General features: G+C 42.7%; 1 protein-coding gene and 1 long non-coding RNA gene across 25 annotated transcripts; one reads left to right on the forward strand and one right to left on the reverse strand.

Moving 5' to 3' along the window:
- Nucleotides 1–2,410: 2,410 nt before the first annotated feature.
- Nucleotides 2,411–16,396, reverse strand: LOC140393233 (uncharacterized). 24 transcript variants are annotated; one of them, XR_011935526.1, is made up of 8 exons: nt 16,179–16,396; nt 13,525–13,695; nt 13,266–13,449; nt 12,771–12,827; nt 10,085–10,121; nt 4,688–4,867; nt 3,718–3,846; nt 2,411–2,802 (listed from the first exon to the last, which is right to left on the reverse strand). It is a non-coding gene; the product is annotated as an uncharacterized lncRNA (long non-coding RNA). The 24 variants fall into 24 exon arrangements; XR_011935524.1 differs by lacking the exon at nt 16,179–16,396 and having other exon boundaries at nt 10,072–10,121; nt 13,525–14,136; XR_011935523.1 differs by lacking the exon at nt 16,179–16,396 and having other exon boundaries at nt 13,525–14,135.
- Nucleotides 15,701–21,240, forward strand: emx2 (empty spiracles homeobox 2). Its single transcript, XM_072479487.1, is given in 6 exon segments — nt 15,701–15,883; nt 15,886–16,046; nt 16,049–16,142; nt 17,495–17,625; nt 17,627–17,680; nt 19,957–21,240. Coding segments are annotated over 6 exon segments (732 nt in total). The 5' UTR covers nt 15,701–15,759; the 3' UTR covers nt 20,125–21,240.
- The last annotated feature ends 896 nt before the right edge of the window (nt 21,241–22,136 follow it).

The raw sequence follows: 22,136 nt of genomic DNA on the forward strand, positions 1-22,136 counted from the left end.
ATAATTGATATGAAAATAAAGTGTGTGTGAAGATTAGAGAAGGCGAGTAAATAAGAACAATCTGATTCGTCCATCATGAAATATGTTTCTTTTTAAAAAAAACAATTATTTAGATAAAAACGCGCGAATTTCTGATGTTCCGTCTTCACTCTCCTCTTACCCCCTTTCCTAGCTGTGTGAAATGTATTTCTGTGCCCTCAGCATCCATTTATTCATTTTAAAGCAAATTATTCTCCGGAATATAAATGGTTTACGAATTTTCCCAAATCTGAATTTGAACTTTTTTTTTTGCGGTCAAATTGAGAAGTAATCTTCTCTAAACAGCAGCTGTTCTGTGTGACAGTCAGGGCACTAACAGTGAGAGACAACACGTCCAGTTTAAAGTAAAAATCACAATGCAAATATAAATTCGGAGTTTTGACTTTAACAAAAGTCTCGGTTTATTCATTATTTCATTCTCGAACTTTAGTTGAAGGTTTGGGTGGCCTTTCGCTGGCAGCGACGTATCATTTAATATAAAGGTTATTTTTCTATGACGGCATAAATCATTCTTTTCTTGTTTAACGAAAGTTTCAATTTTGACAAGTTTCCGCGCCATTTTTTAAAAATGGCTTTCTTTGTTACGGATTCCCCAGGATCAAATTCAAACTAGTCACCGTCTTATTGATCAGCTCCCATGGCTGACGAATGGCTGGTTGTGTGAGGGCATCCAAACTGCCGAGCGACACACTCCCACACTCTCACACTCAAGACTGGCTCATTCACACACACACACACCCACACCCACAGATATACACATTCACTTATTGGCGTGCATGTTCACCCGCTCATTCTCAAATATTCTCAGGGATGCTAAGTAGAACTCGTGTGGCGTAAGCGGGGAGTTTAAATCAGACTTGATTCTATTTCGACAGAGTCTCATTGAGCTTGGCTCCGGAATCAGGATCTGGATTGGATTTGAGCTGTGATGGTAGTAGTGACACCCGCCATTGCAGAGTAGTGTGAACGATCTGGTTCCTTCACACTTTTTGTTTGTCTCTCACGTGCATTGTGAGCTCCCTCTTACTGGCTCATACACGTTACAGTATGTGACACAATCACACACACACACAATCTTGGCAACATATACCTTGGCATGTGCTTTCTTGCACAATGACAGGATCATTTTACAATCTTCTCTGCTACACGCGATTGCACATTTTCCTCTTTATTTATACAGGGAATTCGAAAGATAAACCTGCTTATTAGGATTGAGACCACACTTCAGTGAAATAGCATGAATTACACGATTGATACACTTTAAAAAGTCCAGTTTGCCCATCCAGCCACGGATGGCATTGCCAGCTTCAAGGGTTAGGGTTATCATATTTTGGAAAATCAGAGCATTAAACTAAACGCTTTGCAGGTACGAGGAACTACCCCTTGTTTTCTGAATGAACAAATGGAAAGAAATGGATTGGCGTCCGCAGCAAAAAACAATAACCTCGGGTTGATTGGGATAGGTGCGGAGTGCAGAGCTGGCTAGACCCACACGGCCACAGGAAAACGCCACAGGGACTTCAGAAGAAAACTAACCGACACCCAGCAGCTGGTGCACGCTCTGTAATACTTACCTCCCACAGAAAACGAACACGCTGAGGAGTCGCTTCATTGATGTTATACGTAAATCGTGTATCTGGTGACATTGTCCTATATGTTTGAATGTTTGACGTGAACACTGAGGACCCCCTCTTCCCCCCTCCCCCGTTTGAAATAAATGGCAGAGTTACTCCAGATTGAATGTTAAATTAAGCTCAGAGGGTCAGGGGAAATACAATGAACAGGAAGTGTAGCCATGGGGTAAAGGAACGCTGTTCACGGTGCAGTGCCTTCTCCAAACACGGACAACGAGGATTTCGCACATATGTTAATGATTACTATACATGTAAAAAAAAGTGCAGAGGGTCATATAGCAAAGTGACACCACACAGATTGTGCAAAGTCAAACTTGCTTAATTGCGCCGAAAGAAATGTAAATATTAAGCAGGTTACACACATGGCCCAAACCTGAAGGAACGAGATAAATAGAGGCGAAGGTGCAAGAATTTCATGTAAAGAATTCGAACTAGTTCATACGTAAATTGAAGCCCATCTTTGAGCATTCCCGGTAGCAAGATCTCGCGTTTCATTAGCTTGTATACCTTTCCTTTTGGCTAGTTAAGAGTCGGGATTTACAACTCGACACCACCAAAGTATCTGACCTAGTAGTTCACTCTTTCTGTGTGTGTATGCGGTGGGGTTTGTTCATGGGATCCCTAGTGAGATATCCGGCTGCAGGCCACTTATGCAGTTAAACGTAGGACTGCGTCCATCCCGCTGCACATTGGGTTGCAAAGAGGCGACGCTGCACAAGACGGACAACAAGGGTCAGTCAGTTTCAATGCCATTTATTGGGATCACGTGGCAGATATTGATACTCAAACGCATTCCCGGGTCAAACTCAATTACAACATTGATATATTGCAGTCAAAACGGCAACTTTAAATCTCGTCCACAGTGAAACACATTAAAGGGAAAACAATCTCATTCACAGGTACTGCACACAACCAGTGTTGGCATTCAAAAGCTCCAGTGATGTTAGGAGTAGGGTCAGCAAGGAACCCGTGTGAAGCTGTTGGCACACAGTATCGCCAGCACAAAGGGGACTGAGTCCAGTGCTAAACAACGGGGCTCAGATTATTCTCTGGGGGTTGAATAGTCTGTTTTTCGCTGATGGGTTGTGTTAACTTTCCGTAACTTGCTGCAGAGTTCAGCCACGCTGATCTGCAAAAGAGCAGAAAGCTTTACTGAAGTTATTGTTTCATTTCAGCAATATAATGTGGCGAGTGTATCGTCCTGATAATTGAGGATAAGTGAACGCAGTCCGTGTCCCTTTTTACATTACCCGACAATATTCCTCTTCAGGTTGGTGAAGCGTCACATTGCTGTTCTGTGCTGGGAAGGCGCAGGGAGTGTCCCTGTGTCACATTTTCACGTTACCTCATTCAAAAACGCTAGCTACTGAAATATGTTAGATGTGAAACCGTACCCACCCTTATAATCGCTGGACACATTTACTCACACGAATGTTTCCACCAGAAACTGTTTGCCTGTCATTCCATCGACAGTAATAATTAATCATTTATCTTGTAAGGTTGACAGGCGCAGGTACTGGCGGCGACGTGACTGAACGTTGACGGAAGGGAGGGGTGGGGTGGCAGTGCGTGGGCGGGTGTGTGTGTGTGTGTGTGGGGGGGGGGGGGGGGGGCATTTCGCACGGGCTGATAACCCACTGACACTTCCAAAGTGCATGACTGTGGAGATTTTGGCAGGAAATGTAAATATTTTGTTGTTCTCCACTCTTCCCCTCACACATCCTGACTGACAAAATGATGATCATCTATTGAGCACACGGTATTTACAATCAACTGTGGGCTGCACACACTCCTCTGTTAAAATTGTAAAATCAACAACTTTTAAATTTAACAATAACTTTACCTCCCTGGTCATCGTTTTACTGTTGATGTCACCATGACTACTGGAATTTCTGCATTTAAATATATTCATTTCTTTAATATACAGGATATGTTAATCTGCTGGTATAAATTTCTACATTTTAAACAAAACATCAATTTAAAAGTCATGACCGCACGTGTAACATTTTAGATGCATTTTAATGAGCTAGATTGCAAGCCGTACCTTTTGCTGTAGCACAGTTCACAAAGCACCCTCAGCAGTGTGGAGACGGCACTCACTAATTCACCATGAATGAACACCGTTTTCGTCTACAACCAAGACTGCACAACCGTCTTAAAAGTCCAGGAAAACCTGGCGAACAGATTCAACCAAGCGATGTTATCATGCGTTATCCAGACACAAATCACAGAGAGAGAATCTCCCTCTCCCTCATATACACATAAATCAGTCAGACGGAAAAACTGTCAGGCAAAGATATACATACAAATGTTGGACATATATTGATACAACTACATATGTTTCACATATATAGATTCTATACTATACATAAAAGACACACTTACGAACTTCGTCCATCTACACATTTGGTCATGCACAGACATCAGACAGACACACCAGCACAACATCACACACACAATGAACTATTGTCCTACACCTTACACAGATGACACTCATATATACACTAACGTGCACACATATGTCAGTTACTGTCCTTACACACAGACATACACACAAACACATACACAAACGCACACAGACACACGTACACAGACACAAGCACACAGACACACACATATACAGGCACACACAGTCATACACAGTTACACACACACAGTCACACAAACAGGCAGAGATATATACACACACACATATACAGGCACACACAGCCACACACTCTCACACAGAAACACACAGTCACACAAACACACACACACACACAGTCACACACTCTCACACAGACACATACAGTCACACACACACACAGTCACACAAGCAGGAGACATATATGCACACACACACACATACAGACACACTCTCACAGACACACAGTCACACACACAGACACACACAGTCACACACACACAGACACATATATACAGGCACACACATTCTCACAGACACACATTCTCGCACAAATAAAACTCTGCAGATGTGTTCTAACTAAAACATTGCAGAAGAAACAGATGATTACCTGTTTGATCGATTCAAATACACTTTGTCCACGAAATGTTTTAATGAAAAAATTTCAATCATTTACTCATAGTCATTTTCATATGGACAACGTGAGTATGTTTCTGTGCCTATTTATGTTGGGACTTGCAGTTTGATTGAGTTCATGGGCAATTACGCTGGCCTTCTCAACTAATCACTACTATCAAGAAATAATAATAATAATTAGTAGAAAATTTGGAAAATATTATATTCAGACCAGCATGCCGCCAACTAGACATAATTGAGATGTTCTCTGTAACAGAAGCTATGCGGCTAAAGAGGTTTCGAATTGATAAAGAAGAAAATGTTTTTCTGAGAGTGCAAATACAGGAACGAGATCAAACACGCAACAAACTCAACGAGTAGAAATATTGTTTTCTGCCCCTGAACACAAATCTTTCGACTTCGAGGGGTCAAGATATGGGTAACAATTAGGCCTCTTAAGGTTGAACTGAACAAAATATCCAATTTGCCATATTAAGGCCAGGCGTGAGGATGAGAAGGCAATGTATAGAAATGGGAAACAATATATTTCTGTTTTAAAACAAGGCAGGGAACTATTTCACTTTCAATTACACCAAATGCCTAAAGCAAACGTTAATTCAGCAGAGACTCTAGCAATATGTTGTGAAAGACCCCTGTTTATTATGACCTACAGTTTGCATATTTTTAAAAAGTAAGGATTAGAACAATAAGATGAACACAAAACAACAACGGCACTTTGCATTTATATTAAATATCCCAAAGGGCTTCACTGGAATATCACGAGTCGTGGCCGGATGAGCAAAAGCTTGGTCAGTGAAATGGGTTTTAGCAGGCGTTTCCCAGGAGGAAAGCGAGGTCGGAGAGCCCAGTCAAGGAATATTGTGTTGGGAGATATTTTATGGGACCATTCTGGAAAATTGTCAAATAGCAAACATCAACACGACGCCAGGAATTATCACGGCCACGCTCTCAACTTCTACTGATTTTTAAAAATGGTTCCACTTGCGACGCATTCGCCTAGCGACATCTCAGTAGTTACTGCAGTAATTCTCTAAAGGACGGGAGTAAGATGTTTGTAACTATACGTAGGGCACTTGGACTTCTTCCACACATTAGGGCGGGATGTTCGTTGTCTTGGTAAAACAGCAAAGGGCTGACCAAGTTTCCCGTGCGGTGGAAATAATATGAGCACAATGGTGCTTCAAGTCAGAAGCATATTCGAGTCAGCCTGAAGACGAATTATCTAAATTCTGTGGGGAATGGGCGGCAGAAGAAACATTCCAATAAAGACAGATGCAAATAACACGTTGAGGGCCCCCATCCCCACCCCCACCTATTCTGCTAACTTTGCCGACGGGGGAGGTGGGGGTGGGCGGAGGCGGTAATTTTACACTGGAATTTTACTTTGAGACGACCCATACATTTCCTGCGCTGTTGATATTTCCGCCGAACCCCATCAACACCCAAATGTCGTGCTTAGAAAGCATTCGTAATATTGTAAACAAGGACGCCGTAAACCTATGGGAAATTGCATGTGAACCCCAGGGCATCTCAACAGATTACATTCAGCAGGCCCAAAATGATTTCTTGAAATCTTCCTCCAGGTGCCATGGGGAGGAAATGGAAGGAGAGGCAATATAAGGCGGTGCGGATCACCTGTACTCGGTGCACCAATTCAATTGACGTGACAACCCTACAGCTATTAGAGTAAGATATGATCTTATCTGCTCGAAGTAGAAATTCTAAATCATACTAAAGGTGGGCAAGTGCCGTGATTAACCAAAACTAAAATAAATAGGACGCTAGTTCTACATTCCTAGATGAAGTGACAACAGTTCAAAAGTTATTAATGAGCTGTAAAGATCACTGGCGCGTCCTGGGGCTATGGAAGGTACGATGTAAATGCAAATGTATTTTCTGCAAAATAAACTAAATTGTATTTTGCTTCTTTTTGGCGTCTGTTGGGTCAACCATGTTTAGACCACTTCAAGCGGGATCTGAACCGCGCTGAGCCAATATTGATGTGGATGAGTGCGTGCTTTTTACTGAGATTACACTCAGCGGTGGAATGTGAGTTTCATCGAGAAAGTGACACCAGCTTTGCACAAGAACGAACCAATTGGAAACCTTTGGCAAGTCGACCAAGACAATGACCGGACCAGGCTATTTAATGATCCACCCCCCTCAAAAAAAAAAATTGTTATATTTTATTTCAAAAGATCAAAGCAATTACTTTTTCAAAGTTACATTCCAAGAATTACAAAGCCATAGCACAGGCCTACCCTAGTAACCGGCTTATTTTATTACGTACGACTCACATCACAGATATTCGCCGAGTTACTGCAAGAAGTGGAACAGTTTGGCCCTGTCTGCAGCCTGCGACCCAATGTTCTGCCTGTGCTGACATTGGTCATAACTATTTACACTTAAAACGACGCCAGACAATGCCAGCTCTCCAGGCTCGGCATGTCTGCAAGCTCACCCCGCGATCGAAGCTGTTACCTTGTACCTTAGCCAACCTATCTTGCAGTCTTCAAAAACACCTCCAACCAACTCCTAAACGCCAGTGATTATCGTCAAATGAAACGTTCATCTGAAAGAATACATTACCCTATCGGCTCACTTCAAGAAGAACATTTTCCCCACCACCTGTAGCAGAGCGAGCTGCTCCTAAAAGCTGCTGGAAGAAGGCGTTATCGTGCTAAAGGAAGCGAGATCGTGTACACACTGTCCTGTACTACAACAGGAGCTGAAGTGAACTCGCTTTATTGCTTCTGTGCTGCCTCGCCGAAACCAATACCTCCTGGCCCTCCCGTGTATTTCTGTTTCAGAGATTAAACGCAATTAAAATTTAAAAGATATTCGCGCGCGTTTCGGTTCAGGGAACGAATCGGAATCACAGCACCCTCTTAACAAAAGCATGTTCATGGGTCTGTTCGGGAAAGGACAGGAACTCTGGAGTTGAGGTCAAATGCCCAGTTCCCAATTGAGTATGGTTCACAAATCATCGCACTGCCTCCATTTAAATGCCACTAAATTAAAACAGGTTGTATTCATTCGGGTTAAATTGAGGTACAGAGAAGGGAATTTGTGCTGAAATGAACAATAATGCTTTGTAACAATGGGATTGACTCAATCAATTCAGCAATTAATATTCAGACCCGATTACAAAGCTGAACAGATTCACCACTTTGTAAATCGTTTTAGATATCTACATGAGTGCCGTCATTTTTTAAAGGACTATTCCTAATTAAATTCAACGTTTTGGGTGATTATGTATCCATTCATGCAGATTGCCAGTTGATATAATGTTGAGTATGTGGTTATAATAAATGTGCCATATTTCAGTATTATATTGTACGGATCCCACCAACATGTGTTTGGTTAACTATGTGTCATGTTTAATTCAATCCCAGCAATGCACATACCCCTGCAGTATTTTTATGCTGGACTGCTGCTCAAAATGTTCAAACACCGTTGTTTTTTTTTTGGAGAACTAACTGTGCAGTAGGGATAATAGAAACATGCACGTTGTCCGGGCTGCTTGTAAGAAGGCGGTTTTAAGCATAGATTGTCTTATCCTCTTCACTGACACTTTCTGTGGAATGACAAGACTTGTTTTCACCGCAGGGAAGGTTCTGTGAAAGGTGTTCAAATTGAAAGCTTTAGCGCGCCCCTCGAAACACCAACACATGCAGCCTGGGTAGAGTTTTTATTACGTGGTGAAATGAACACCATCTTAACCTAGCCCTTGCATTTTATGGTAATTGCTTCGGGTTGGAATACCACCTCGATTCTATCTGCCGAATCTACAGCAAGTGTTGCACATGTGTTTCGATGAACTGAAAATGTTGAAAGCAAATCCGTGCGATGTCAATCCCAGCACACACACACACACACACACACTAGCTTTAGTAAGTATGATCACATTTGGCGACCACATGCGCCGAAATCCTATGCTTTTGATACTACTTTCGTCTCTAGCGCTTTCTTGGGAGCGAATGGGAAGCGAATGGTCTGCCCCTGGATCCGCTGCCAGTACTTACTCAAAGCTCAGAAAATCACAGATTCCAAGTGAAAATATTTCGCCTGCACTTTTCATTAGCATGCAAGTTAGTATCGCTGCTTGGTAATCATTAATTTAGAACATAGCAGTGTTTTTATCTCTGTAATCGCAATGACAAACGTTTTGCATATTGTGGTGGAAGTTGACTGCAGAGTGTATTTTACAAGGTTGGCACTTCAGGATTGGGTTATAATCAAGAACAGAAGATGTTTTCGCACACAGCACCTGCAACAACTTTGAATTCTTCAGCCAAGCAGGAATAGAGCTATTCAAGAAGGTTTAAAAAAAATAAAACATACCTTTCTTTAAGTATTAGCACAAAACGGTGATTAAATTGATTAACAAATTAATTGTGATTCAGGTGGCATGCAACTCTGGGATAATGAAATGAACATGCTGTTTCAATCCTGAAATAACTTTGCTTTACAAAAAAGCCTCTGATCAGTATTTCAAGATCAAATGTAATATATTGACTTCAGCAAGAGGTCCAGCCTTACGCTGATCAGCACAAAATAAAAATGGGAAAGGTTATCAGGCAATCAGTCGCATTGAGATCATGTTGGCGCAGCGGGAAACTACCGGAATTCTAACCGCTTGAAGCTCCAGGGAAAGACAGCAGACACATAATGGCTGATAAACTGACTGGTCTGGATGATACTTGAGTTGGAATCGATGCTCGAAGTGTGAGTGAGGGATAAGGGAAGGTATTTTATAATGGATCGAACATATCTTTTTTCAATAGATTTTTGAAGCCTGCTTGACAAATTATTAAAATAAGGAAGATGCAGCTTTGTCACATCTTGGTGTACATGTGTACTAACTGCATACGAAAGGCAGGGGGATAAGTACTGAAATTCCAGAGTAATGTAAGATTACATTAATAAATAACGACGTGTCAAATGTGCGCACGCGTAATTATTTGTGATGGTGGAACAATACTTGTAGTTAAAGGTACATTCGTCATTAATGCTCTTTTACTTCTCTTTTTTTTGCGATTCTGTGGGACGCTAACTTTACCAAAGGTTATTAAATGGCTCACCATTTCTGTCGGGACGTGATCAAATGAACCACTAAGTGGCGCTATACGCAAGTATATAGAAAACTTAGCCAGGCCACACCGTACATAGAGGGAAAAAACTGCTTCGGTATTTTAACCTCAGACTGAAAAGGTGTTACCTTCTCACAATATAAAACGCGCTGCTTGTTTTTAAAACAAGTAAGACATTTGCAATAGTTGGGCATTTAAAATACAATGCGGCGCGGAACTGTGGTCTTCCTCAACAAAAAAATAAGGAACAAAGATCCCCTCTTACCACCTTAACTCACATCATTGGTAGCAGTGAATGCGATACCCTCTCTATTCCTGAAAAAAACATTACATAAAAATCAGTCGCTTCGTGTTCAATTTAATATAATGTTCAAAGGAGACATGTGACATTTCAATAAGCGATCGTCTCTAATGTTAAAGGTAGAAAGTATAACTTTCCCCTGCTGTGATTTTTAAAAATTGCACTTTAAAGAACCTCCAGGAAGTTATTGACCTGCTTATGGTCCCAAGTTTTTTTTTACTGATTTCGTGTGAAAGTATTCTACTAGAGATACAGGATCTTTTAAATCAAGCACTTTTCCATTTCCCACAAATAGTTGCACTATGCATGAAATAATGATAATCGGATCGATACAAATACATATTTAAAATGTTAAACCTAATCATTCTTAATGGGCCAACAAGGTGACATGAACGTTTAGATTCAACCTGCATTCGCATTATCACCGGCGGAATAACGTGGGCTAGACCATTTCATCTTCTTCTGTTTTTAACCCCTGTTTTTAATTACAACTTAAAACATACATTATGCATTTGCTGATTTGAAAAGTAAACTATGAGGCGTTCTGTCATATTAATAGTGCAAAAAAGATGAATCCAATTAATGCGTGAGATTACAAAGGTAGGTTCATCTTGCCCTTAGATAATAAGACTAAAAATCAGTGGAGTGCGATATTGGCGTGTTACCTACACAGCGAGATAAAAGGAGCTACATTTATAATGAAAATTCTATATTCAAACAACAGGGAGTTAAAACTGTACATCCGCGAAAATTATTTTTTCAAATTTTAAAACTTGTTTGGTGTATCGCTGTCTTTATTTCACCCGTGCCAAATTGTCGGATAATCCGGCATACCTATGTTGAGCCTCCTGGTTTACATGCTAAATAAAACAGAAAGCTTCCATCACTGTGTGTCACACATCTGACTCCATAGCCTAACATATAAATATTTTATCTGCGGGGACTAATTTATTTTAAGTCTGCAAATGCTCCCATTTTACATTAGAAAGATTAACGGTGAACAATTCAGTCAGCTCCATAGAAATTGGATGAAATGAGTGTACATTATGCTGAATTAGCTGGTGTGCTGACGCGCTGATATTTTGAAGTGTCTGGGTGATTTAACACGAAATGTGACTCGATGTCCTCACGTACAAGGCACTTCTATTTTATGACTAAAGTTCCAATTTTATTCCAGAACACGTCACAAACCCATAAACCATGGCACGTGTTGCATTTTGAAAGGGTTATAGTTTGGTTCCATAAATTAAACATTCACTGATTGGAGAAGCAAGGACTCCTGAGCGTTTCCCACTGCACACTAAAATCCATTTGTCATTATTTAGTGCTCATATACCTGGCTAAGTGGTAAGTTTAGGCGTCTAATTGTACCCCAATAGCCACTAATTTGTGTTCTATTAAAGTAAACTTTTATATCCTTTTTATTTCCCTAGTTGAGGCCTAACTAAGGTGAACATGGGGAAGCGAGAACATTATATCTCTTTGCCAAACAAGTTCAGTGAAACTCGTTTGACCCACGTTGGAAAGAAGATTGATTTACTGAACGGCGACTTTCCCAGTAGTTGATGGCAATTTGAAGGGACGAAGAACATAAAATACTACCGGCGCCTTCAAATGAAGTTGCATTAGTGATTTATGAGAACAACAAGCAAATTATTGACTGAGGTCACTCTGTATACTTATTAGCTGACTTCTCTGACGATTATTTTTGAATAATGTCGTTAATATCTCCACAAAACTATTGAGGTTGCACAATCGCTTCGCAAGTCTTTAAAAAACTACAGTTTGAAAAAGCAACTGCTTAGCAATCGACCTAGTCATGCACACATACCCAAAATCAGTTTCCATCAGACAATGGACAACAAAGTTGACCGGAGAGGCTGAGTGTGGCAATATAGGATAGCTCGGCTGGTACTCTATTTTAGAAATATTCTGGGTTGTTCACCTGAGCTATGGCCGAATTTAACGTGAGACCCAGTCTGCAGGGAAGAGGTTGGTGTGAAAGCAGGGGCCGGAGGTCACAAAGTACAGGAGAGTAAAATAATCACTCATTGCTTTCGGTGTGTTTTTCAATACATAACAGTGCGGGCATATTTGATATGTGGCTTGACATTGTTCTCTGCAACGTTTCTAAGAGTCCCCTCTGGAGTTACTGTTCACACATCATGGGACCACTGGAATAAATAAACACGAAAAAAAAGCAGCCAGGCGAGGATATATGAAGTAAAACTCCACACACAATTCGAGAATAGATATTATTTTAGCCACTTGGACTAATGAAAAAAATGCAAGCAAATACAGTTAGGTACTGATATATCAATATTAATTCCCAGCAAAACCTCCCTTTTCTGAATGCACCAGGATCTCCGCTAAATCTCCTTACTTTTTTTAATGGTTTACTGTAAGTTAATTGTGGATTTTAAAGAGAGTTCAATTCTGCCAAAATGTGTGTAGTCACTTTGGTTAAAAAAAAACCCAGACAAACCACCCCGACCATAATGCGCCGCGACATGTCTAATGCGCGAATATGTTCTTTTTTAAAATATCTTTGTGCTTTGAAAATGTATTTTTTGTCCGAATCGGCCCAAGATTAATAATTTAGAGTTCGGTTTGATGGTTTTTTTTTCCATGGAGGTAATAGTGCGCCCGCATATCATAATTACCGTCCAATGCTTCTGGGGTCCCAAAACATAGCAATTAACATTCTCGTCCACTGCAACCTTCAAATAAAAAAATATCACTTAATGTCGTAGAAAGTTACAGTATATCTGGGAAGCTTTAGGAGTACAATTATGCAATGGGCTGGGGCTGCAAGTGTTTAAAAATAATGGGCATCGCCCTTATTCCGTGTTTTGCCCAATCAGCTAGCATGGATATGTGAAAGAGAGGAAGCGCCGTATGATTAAACTACAACCCCACAGTTTGATTGTGATCCCTCATTGGAGAATTACTGGTTGGCAACAGCTATTTAAATTACACTTTTTTATTATTTGTAAATGCAAAGCATGGTTGCAAAATACATTAGAGAGAGGACAGCTTTTTGCTTTGCGCTATGAAATATGTTCAGTCTCTTTCCCTGATTCTGATGCTGTGATGAAATGTAACACTGATCGGGTAATGGGCGGAAAGGAGTGTTCATACAAATAGCTTTTACATACCGGGAACGTAAACTGCCATTTGTTTCTGAAGATACACCTAATGCCCATCCGCATTATTTCCAGCACATATTGCATGGTGCAGTCATTAGGAAGGAGATTCTTTCCCATGCTGTTAAACACTTGCTTTTCAATTCGAAACATGTCTGAAGTCAACGAGGCTACATGAATAATTCAAAGTAATTCACTGTGACCCACATTAGATGCCTTTGTTTGGGATGAAATAAAATATAATTTCCCCAATGCCACGAACCTCAGCCACCTAATAAAGCGGGAGCTGTACGTTTTGACAATTGCGACTTCACTGTGGGATCAGTATGGAACTGGCTCCCCTAGAACTTCAAGCCGAAATCCAGCATGGGTCTAGAAAGTCCTTTGATGTGTCGACCCGGTCACTCTTACTAGACTTGAAGTAATGACTGAAGTTCTGGCCCTTAAAAATAAGAGAAATATTTTCTCTCTGTGATGGACTTGAAAGATAAAATGAACCGAGTCTCTGCCTGCAATAATAATATTTAACCATTTAACAGTACATTCCATTGTGCCAATGTTAAAAAGGGGCCATTTATATAGAGCATGTATCAAGCCCCCTAGATAAGATTTGAAACGTTTTATGGGCGCTTGCCTTTTGTGGCGATGTTGACATTCGCCCCACATTAAGGGAAATGTATTCATAGTTGAGTCCTGTATTTCTTTTCTGTTCTCCTGAACATGGGGAGCAGCGAACGCGCTTTGAAATCCGTCAGGAGAAAAAGCATCATTCTGCCCAAAGGTTCGAAGTTCCAAAGGCTCGGGGCTTTTCACGGGAGAAATCACGGAATTAATTATGATGGCCAATTTTAATAAGCATATGGGGAATAATGTCCGTGACGTCACTGTTATTTTGAGAACAACACACAAGAATAAGGCAGCGCGATATTTAAAACGAAAGAGGCTTTAATAGCCGCAGCTTGAGAGACGGCACAAGCTGGTATGTTGTGGCAATAATTAGAAAGTGAGTGACAATGGAATACAGGCCGCAATCGACAACTCCCCCCCCCCCCCCCCCCCCGCCCCGCTTTTTAAACCCCTGCTCCAGCCCAAAATCACCCACCACCCACCAGAGCGGGGCATCACAGCGATGGTGAGGCAGCTACCTTCAAATGGCAATAAAAAAAAAGGTGGACCCTTGGACAAAGTCTACTTGATATAATTTAATATCATCAGATGACACCTTGTAACAAAACAAATGGGACTACATGTCGGATTGGTCGGGCAGCGTGGGTACATCGACTGATCAAATGGAGCAGACTTCTCGCCCCCCCCCCCCCAAAAAAAACAGGCAACCTCCTCCAATACAGTTGGGAAGAAGAAACTAAATGACCGATTCACAAAATGCTCGGGTGTTTAATTCTCTGCCCTTAATGAATCCGGGAAATCCCTGCTTCCGGGGACTCTGGAGTGGATTGCAATAAAGTGCGGGGAGGGCGGTGGAGGCTTTTCGTTTTGTTTACCTACTACAGCCCGAATTATTAATCTAACAGCAAAGAGAAGGGGGTGCATTAACGGAGCCAGGAACCACACAGACTGCGCAGAGTCGATATAATTATCTAATAGCACAATTCCCCTACCTGACCAATTAGAAATATAGAAGATTCAGTCCGAACCAAGTCCCTGACTCGAGGCGGCAACAAAACAAGGAGCGATGTGAAACGACAGGAGACTGCGCTCTCTGCACCTCCTGGAGATTTGCATTTGTTGTTTTAGGAATCATTTCTAAACCCACCTTCTAATCCCGGTTTACTGTTATATATTGGGAGCAGTGGTGTAAATCCAAAGAGCCAAAACTCAAGGGGCAGATTGAAATTCATACCTGCACCCTCCCCCCTTTAAATGTTTATAGTTTCTGCATTTTAAAAAAAGGTATTTACCAATCGCAACCTTTTGTTCGGTTTTTGTCTCACATATCCAAAAGCCAAGTGTTTTTTTTTGCTAAGTGTCTGAGTTACGACTGGTTATCGAGGAGGGTTATTTTACCGGGGGGGGGGGGGGGGGGGGGAGGAGAAAGGAGGGGGGGGGGAGGGGAGGGTTGTCTGCTACTTTGATCCATTCCGTATGGATGGAGTCCGCCTCTCCGGTTTAACGGCAAATTGACGCACTTAAGAGTCTTCCTTCAACCTCAAGGCGAGTAATAGCGACCATCATCAAGCCATTACAGGGCTTCAGTGGAAGCTGTTTATGTGATAGCAGCACTAATTAGCTCATGAACTAACAAGTCGTTTGCACAACTTTTCAGCCGTGTGATAAAGTGACCGCATAGATGGATTGTCCCTGGACTATGTGACACATCGCTACTAAAGTGTTGCCGGACTAACTTTTAATGTGCTCCCTCTACAATCTCAGCAGGCAATACATTTTTTTTTGGGGGGGGTGGGAGGGAGGAGGGGGGGGAAGTATTGCACAACCGCCCTTTTTTTCTCTCTCTCTCCCGCACTGAGGATATAGTGACTGGCAAACCATGTTCCAGCCAACACCTAAACGGTGTTTCACCATTGAATCTCTGGTCGCTAAGGATAGCCCTGCTTCGAGATCAGAGGAACCTATAAGGCCGGCCGCCCTCAGCTATGCAAACTCTAGCTCGGTCAATCCATCTTAAACGGCTTCCACACCGGCGGCAGGGCTCTGTACTCCAATCCGGACTTGGTGTTTGCTGACGCGGTCGCACACCAAACTAACACGGCGGTACCGGTTCACACAGTGCCCCCACACGCTCTGGCTGGACACCCTCTACAGTCTCCCCATTCTCCGCACCACCCTTATTTACATCGCAACAAAGAGACGCTTCGAGTTTCTATCCATGGCTAATACACAGGTACAGATATCTGGGACACAGGTTTCAAGGTACGTCCACGTTTAAATGCACTGATTTTTCCACACCTCTGTTTTCCTCTCTCGTATTTGCTGCCGATTCGCTTCGCAGTGAATTTCTAACTCGTTCACTGAGCCGCACCGTGACAGCTCTCCCTCCACCGCTCCCTCGCCGGTTAACTCCTCGGCTCCTCCAGCTAACGAGAGCGAAGTTTGTTGTCGGCCCAGTTTTACCCCGGAGCTGGGTTGGAGCAGCAGTCTGGCCGGACTGGGAGCTGTGGCGGGGAGGGTTTGGTGTTGTGGGGTGGGGGTCGGGGGGGTGGGGGGGGGGGGGGGGGAGATGGGGAGGGGAGAGAACAACTGTTTGCCAATCTTCCAAAGAGGGGTTCTGGGCAAAGAGTTTGGCAGGTCAGAGGAGTGGGAGCTCGGAGAGGGGCTTGAAGTTAGCGGATGCCTTGTGTGTGTGCATGTGTGTGTGTGTGTGTGTGGGGGGGGGGGGGGGGGGCTGCTGACTCGAGGCACACTCTGAACGCGGTTTCAGGGGCAATTCGCACCGCCTTCAAGAAGCACACTTGGAGTGGGTTTATTTTTTGGATTTCGTTCCCGTGTCAGTTGCTGAATAGAAAAGGACTGGGCCTGTGGACCAGGGTGAGTGCTTAATTCAGAGGAAATATCCGAATTGCGATCACAGTTACTGCTCTTGGCTGTTTGTTTCTGCGTGTGGATGTGAATACATTTAAAAAAACATTGTGCTAATTTAATACATTAAAGTGGAGGAAGAGTTGTGGACATAAATATGTACATATATTTGACGTGTGTGTAATTGGGAGCTAAACGATCCACTCTCTTGTACTTTTGCGCATTGATCATTTTTTAATGTTTTGGCGAGTGAATTAATTACCTTCAATGGCCTATGATGGGGCGACTACATTTTACCCTTGCTAAAATGGTTAAAATGGCATTGTTATTAACAGGTACAGGGAATAAATCGCCGCTTCTTTCCTGTTGTTGAGTCCAGTGCAGCGGCCCAGGCAGCCTGGGCGCTGCTTTGGATTAACACAGGTCGCTGTGGGATTCTGCATTCGTCGGAGTTACCAGACAGGCCTCACTCACACTGCGCGCTCAATGTCTTTATTTTAATGCATTTACGAAATCGGATTCAACGAATTCAGTGCAAACAAATCCACGTTAAAATGGTGGTTCAAATGAGAGATTAGCGGCTCGAGATTCGCACCTTTCAAGTTCTCTCTGCTTTATAACGGCCGCCTGTCAACTGGAGATGATATATATTTTTTTAAGCGCCGAGACACGTTAAGATGAGTCGGCAGGATTTGGACCGGTTCTGCTTCTGATTTCTTACTGTTGCTTCCTTGTGTCTTTCTCAGGCAACGAGACGAGTCCGGAGAGCTTTCTACTGCACAACGCACTGGCGCGGAAACCGAAACGGATCCGGACAGCCTTCTCCCCGTCCCAGTTACTGAGACTGGAACACGCCTTCGAGAAAAATCACTACGTGGGTGGGAGCCGAACGAAAGCAACTAGCCCACAGCCTCAGCTTAACAGAAACTCAGGTGAGGGTGCCCGTTCTGCTTCCAGCAATTCACTCGTCTGTGCCTCTGTCTCTCCCTCCCTCTCCGATTCAATTCATTCGCCTCTGCAATAGAAGTGCTCCCTAAATAGAGCTTTCAGAAACCTTGCAAATTCGCCTTTTAAGTACAGTGCCAGCAACCCGCGCTCACGGCAATTCGATGCTTTGGTAATAGGGCTGTTGTAAAACACGACGAGCAGATGCAGATTTGAAATATCGCTCTTTGATTCATAATTTGTTCATGAATCAAATGTCTACAGGCAACGGGAGGAGGTAGGGGGTGGGGGTCTCCATCACAAGCAGGGTGTCTTTGCTGCTTTCAAATTGTCTTTATATGAATCTCGAGGACGGATCAAAAGAATGAGGCGAAATACTGGAATTTTACGTTTATATTTACACCCCATGTCGGGAACACGGTCGGTAACGATTGAAAGGTGAATTGGGCCGTTCACGGGGGCCGGAGCCGCGCTGTGGCCGCTAATATGAAGGGCTGTTTATTTCAGCCCTTGGGTTTGTGAGGTGCGAATGATGTTTGGGGGTTTTCAGTCCAGGACACTTGGCTGAAGGAGTCTCTCTCTCTCTCTCACACACACACAGAAGTACCCGCTGACATCTCACATTCCACTCAATATTTGCATCAGCCCATTTCTGTCAACAAGCTGGTCACATTCGCCAAATCTTAATGGCAATTCCAAAGTGGACTGTGCTACTGGTAATAAAGTGAAAGCGATTTGTGCAGAGAGGGGGGGGGGGGGGCGCTGTACACCAGCTTGCGCTCTGCAGGATTCTGTGGGCAAAGACTCCTGTTTCAAGCTTTGTATTTTCCAAAATCGTGTCGGGCAAAACATTGAGGGGGGGAAACAAATGAATCGCCTTCTTCATTTGCCTGCCGAACAAGGGAGCGGTCAGGCTTAATTTCCTAGTTAATGGGGTATTGAAGATGTCTTTGTGTGATTGCGAATCGATGCTGGCTGGGGGCTTTTGTCTGCGTGTCGGGCACGGCCTTAACAAACAGCCCATGGAAATCCCCACCACCCCCTCAATTAGGAAAGAGAGAGAGAGCAGGTTCATTTTCATTGGGGGCGGGAGGGGGGGGGGGGGGGGGGCGGTGGTGGAGAGCTTACAGGACAAATGTGCGTTTCATAGAAAACGGGCTCAGATGTCGGCATGCCGCTTACTCCATTTCCCCACAAACTTTCTTTTCTTTAATAACCGGATTTCTGTCACTTGGATCAGAGTGATGCACAATTGGAGCCGTGTTTTCTCCTCCTATCAGTAACTGACCATCGCTCCTCTGTGAAAGGAATGAATCCATTTCCAGTTAACATTTGGAGGGATTTCAGAGTTTAGTAGCGGCGGCCACGCGGGGCAGTTTCCAGGTGGAAACATCTCTCTCCAAACTTAACATTCTGATGAAGTTATCGACTTGTCCCTCTCCCTGACACTCGCTCCCGACTGGAACTTGCGAATATTCCAGCCACAAAATCGAATAATTCGCCGCAGAGAACGGGAAGGTGGAGGGGTGGGGGGGGGGGGAACTCGATTGGCAAACTATTTTCATTTACGTATTGTTTTAAGAAGTTAATTTCCGCTTTAAAACTGTCCGACAATCGGTGACGCGGGACCGGAAAAAATGAATGCCAACGTGTTAATTTTCTGCTGATATAGGACAAGTGTATGGAGTTGGGGGTTAGAAACAAGCTGGGAGAGCAGGAGGGAAAGTTCACAGTTCGAGCGGAGGGGCATAGACAGGCCATTTCATTGGGAGAGTCTGGTACTTATATTTTATATTTCACTTGTGCTGTATTTTAAAAAATACAATGAATCCAACCCTCTCCCTCTCGAGCTACTAAATAGAGCGAATGTCTGCTGCAGGGTAATATTGCAGCCACCATTTTAGTGCACAGAAAATACTTGCTCCTTGCATTTTCTTTCATTCAAATTATTTTTCCGTGCATTTACTCATCATCCACCGCGGTTCCTTAAATCGATTAAAGTGCAGAGTAGGAAATAATCCCGAGCAAGTACCCGGTGGAAAACCAAGTAAATCACTAGTAATCCAACTGTGTTCCCGTAAAACGGTGCAAACCTGTCCTCGTTTAACTGGAAATTCCCCAGAAAGCGGAGACCATTGAATAAAATGCAGGGGCTGCTGAAAGCGGATGTGAACATCAAAAGGGAAGGGGGGTGGGGTGGGGTGAGGATGAGAGTTTTCGTGCTGCTCTCGAGTTCATTGCAATTTCTTTTGGTACTTTTCAGGTAAAAGTTTGGTTTCAGAACAGAAGGACGAAATTTAAACGGCAGAAGTTGGAAGAGGAGGGGACTGACGCCCAGCAGAAGAAAAAAGGGACCCACCACGTCAATCGATGGAGGCTTGCGACCAAACAGGCGAGTCCTGAGGAGATCGATGTCACCTCGGACGATTAGGACCTGGGAGAGGAGGAGAAAAAAAACAAAATCGTGTCAAAACTATAGTGTTAACTTTCAAGCAGCAGATTTGCTGATGTAGAGAGAGAGAGAGAAAGAGAGAAAGGGGAAAACAAACACTTCCAACCAAATGCAATTCCTGTGACGAGGCAGCTGGGGTAAGAAGAGGTCTAAATGTAGCACTGTGCTGTCCAAGGGACCCGCCATCAATCAATCCGGGGGCAAGATGATTGACAAGCGGACTTGTCTATACCCGGTGCAGATCGCTTCCAATCCAATTCCGGACTGTTTTTTTGTTTGCACTTCCGAATTCATATATATATTAAAACAAAACTGAATGGGGGGAAAACCCCACCAAAATCCACACCTGTTTCAGAAACTTGAATTGCATGTGAGCCGTTCTCATGAAAAGACGGATTATTAAAAACAAAAGACGGGACTTCATTTTTTTTCTTTCTTCTTCTTTGCTTTGAGAGAAGTTCTGTCAGCTGTGTGCTTCATTTTACAGAAAAAGAAATCGCTGTTTAAAACAAAAAAAAACTCCTGTTAAGTAATAATACCGTCGACGTGATTGTGATCCAGCTATATGAAGTAGAAGTGCTGCGTTTTTAGTGTCCTGTCAAACCAATAAACAAAGTTAGACATCGTGGGGGTTTTTCGTTTTGACCACAATTTCGGTCCTTTATTTAAAAAAAAGAAACCTGTTTTATTTTGTGGGGGGAAAGGGGGTTGCGGGTGAACTTTAAAGAGTATTCCGGGTATTTCCCCCTGCGTCGACCCGAAGCGAAAATAAAATTACCGCGAGGTGAGGTTTGTGTGGCAGGACTTGATCGCAAGTTGCCACCAAAAACGAAAGACTAATCAAGAAGGGAAATTAACAAGAGGCCATTTCTAGGCGGCGATAGGGGTTCAACAAACGCACTGAGCTTCTGAATACGTGTTTATAGCGACCCTAAAGTTAAAGATGTTTCTGTAATGTCTTCTATCGAATGTAGATACTTGTGTTTGTTGAGTTTGTTGCAATTCTCACATATGGATACTTCCAAGAAGTATGTCATTTTTGTCAATAAAGGTTTATCCATTTTGCTGCTGGGAGTGATAAGGCAGTGAGATATATGTATGGATTATTTTTTTTTGAAATTTGAAACATCAAAATGACTAGTCTCCATCCCATAATATCGACCTGATTTTTAAAATAATTTAACCCGATGGATGCAATTGAGCCTGTTTACCCTTTGAAGGCTGGATTGGATTGCAACGTTGCAGGAGGAACGCGCGAACTTTTTTTTCCCTTCGTGGTTTAGCACCTACCAATGTGTAACTGCTAGCCTGTAATATATTGTAAAATATTATGTTGAGAGGTCCGAGAAGGAAGTCAGAGGCGGAATAGCTATTTATCAATCATGTTTGTTTGTGTTTTTAAAAAAAACTGGAATCGTGTTATAATCGAAAATACTTCCTTAATTAAATTATTAAATAATTACCTACATATCTTGATGGGGGGGGGGGGGGGGGGGTCCAAATCTTTGTGCTGTTTGGCAGTTTTATTGGTCATGTCATTATTTTTGTATTTGATATCTAAGGAAAGACAGTAAAGGTGAAGAAACCAAATTAATTTCGTTGGTGTTTGACATGTGGCAAAACTTCACCTCACGAAACGATGTATTTTTTTAAATTATTTTAATTGAAATCGTAATTAAAACTGTAGCATTTGAACTGTTTGTAACCAGCTCTTGACTACAAAACGGGTTTGGGAGCCAGGCAATGTTCTTTACGGTCCATTTACTTTTCATCCTGATAGACTGCATTAATCAGTTTTCTTTCCATTGACAGAAACCTCGTCTGTTCTGTATAGCTACAAAGAGTGCTCCAATCTTTTGTGAAAGTGCAAATCAGTTTAAGCAATTATCATACCAGGAATATGAGGAAAGCGGAGGCAGCGCCACTGGTTCGTTTAATCTCTTAATCCGTGAATAGGGGGAATAGTTTGACACAACTCGGGACAATCTCGC

Source organism: Scyliorhinus torazame, chromosome 16 (assembly GCF_047496885.1).
Source record: "Scyliorhinus torazame isolate Kashiwa2021f chromosome 16, sScyTor2.1, whole genome shotgun sequence".
Classification (NCBI taxonomy): Eukaryota; Metazoa; Chordata; class Chondrichthyes; order Carcharhiniformes; family Scyliorhinidae; genus Scyliorhinus; species Scyliorhinus torazame.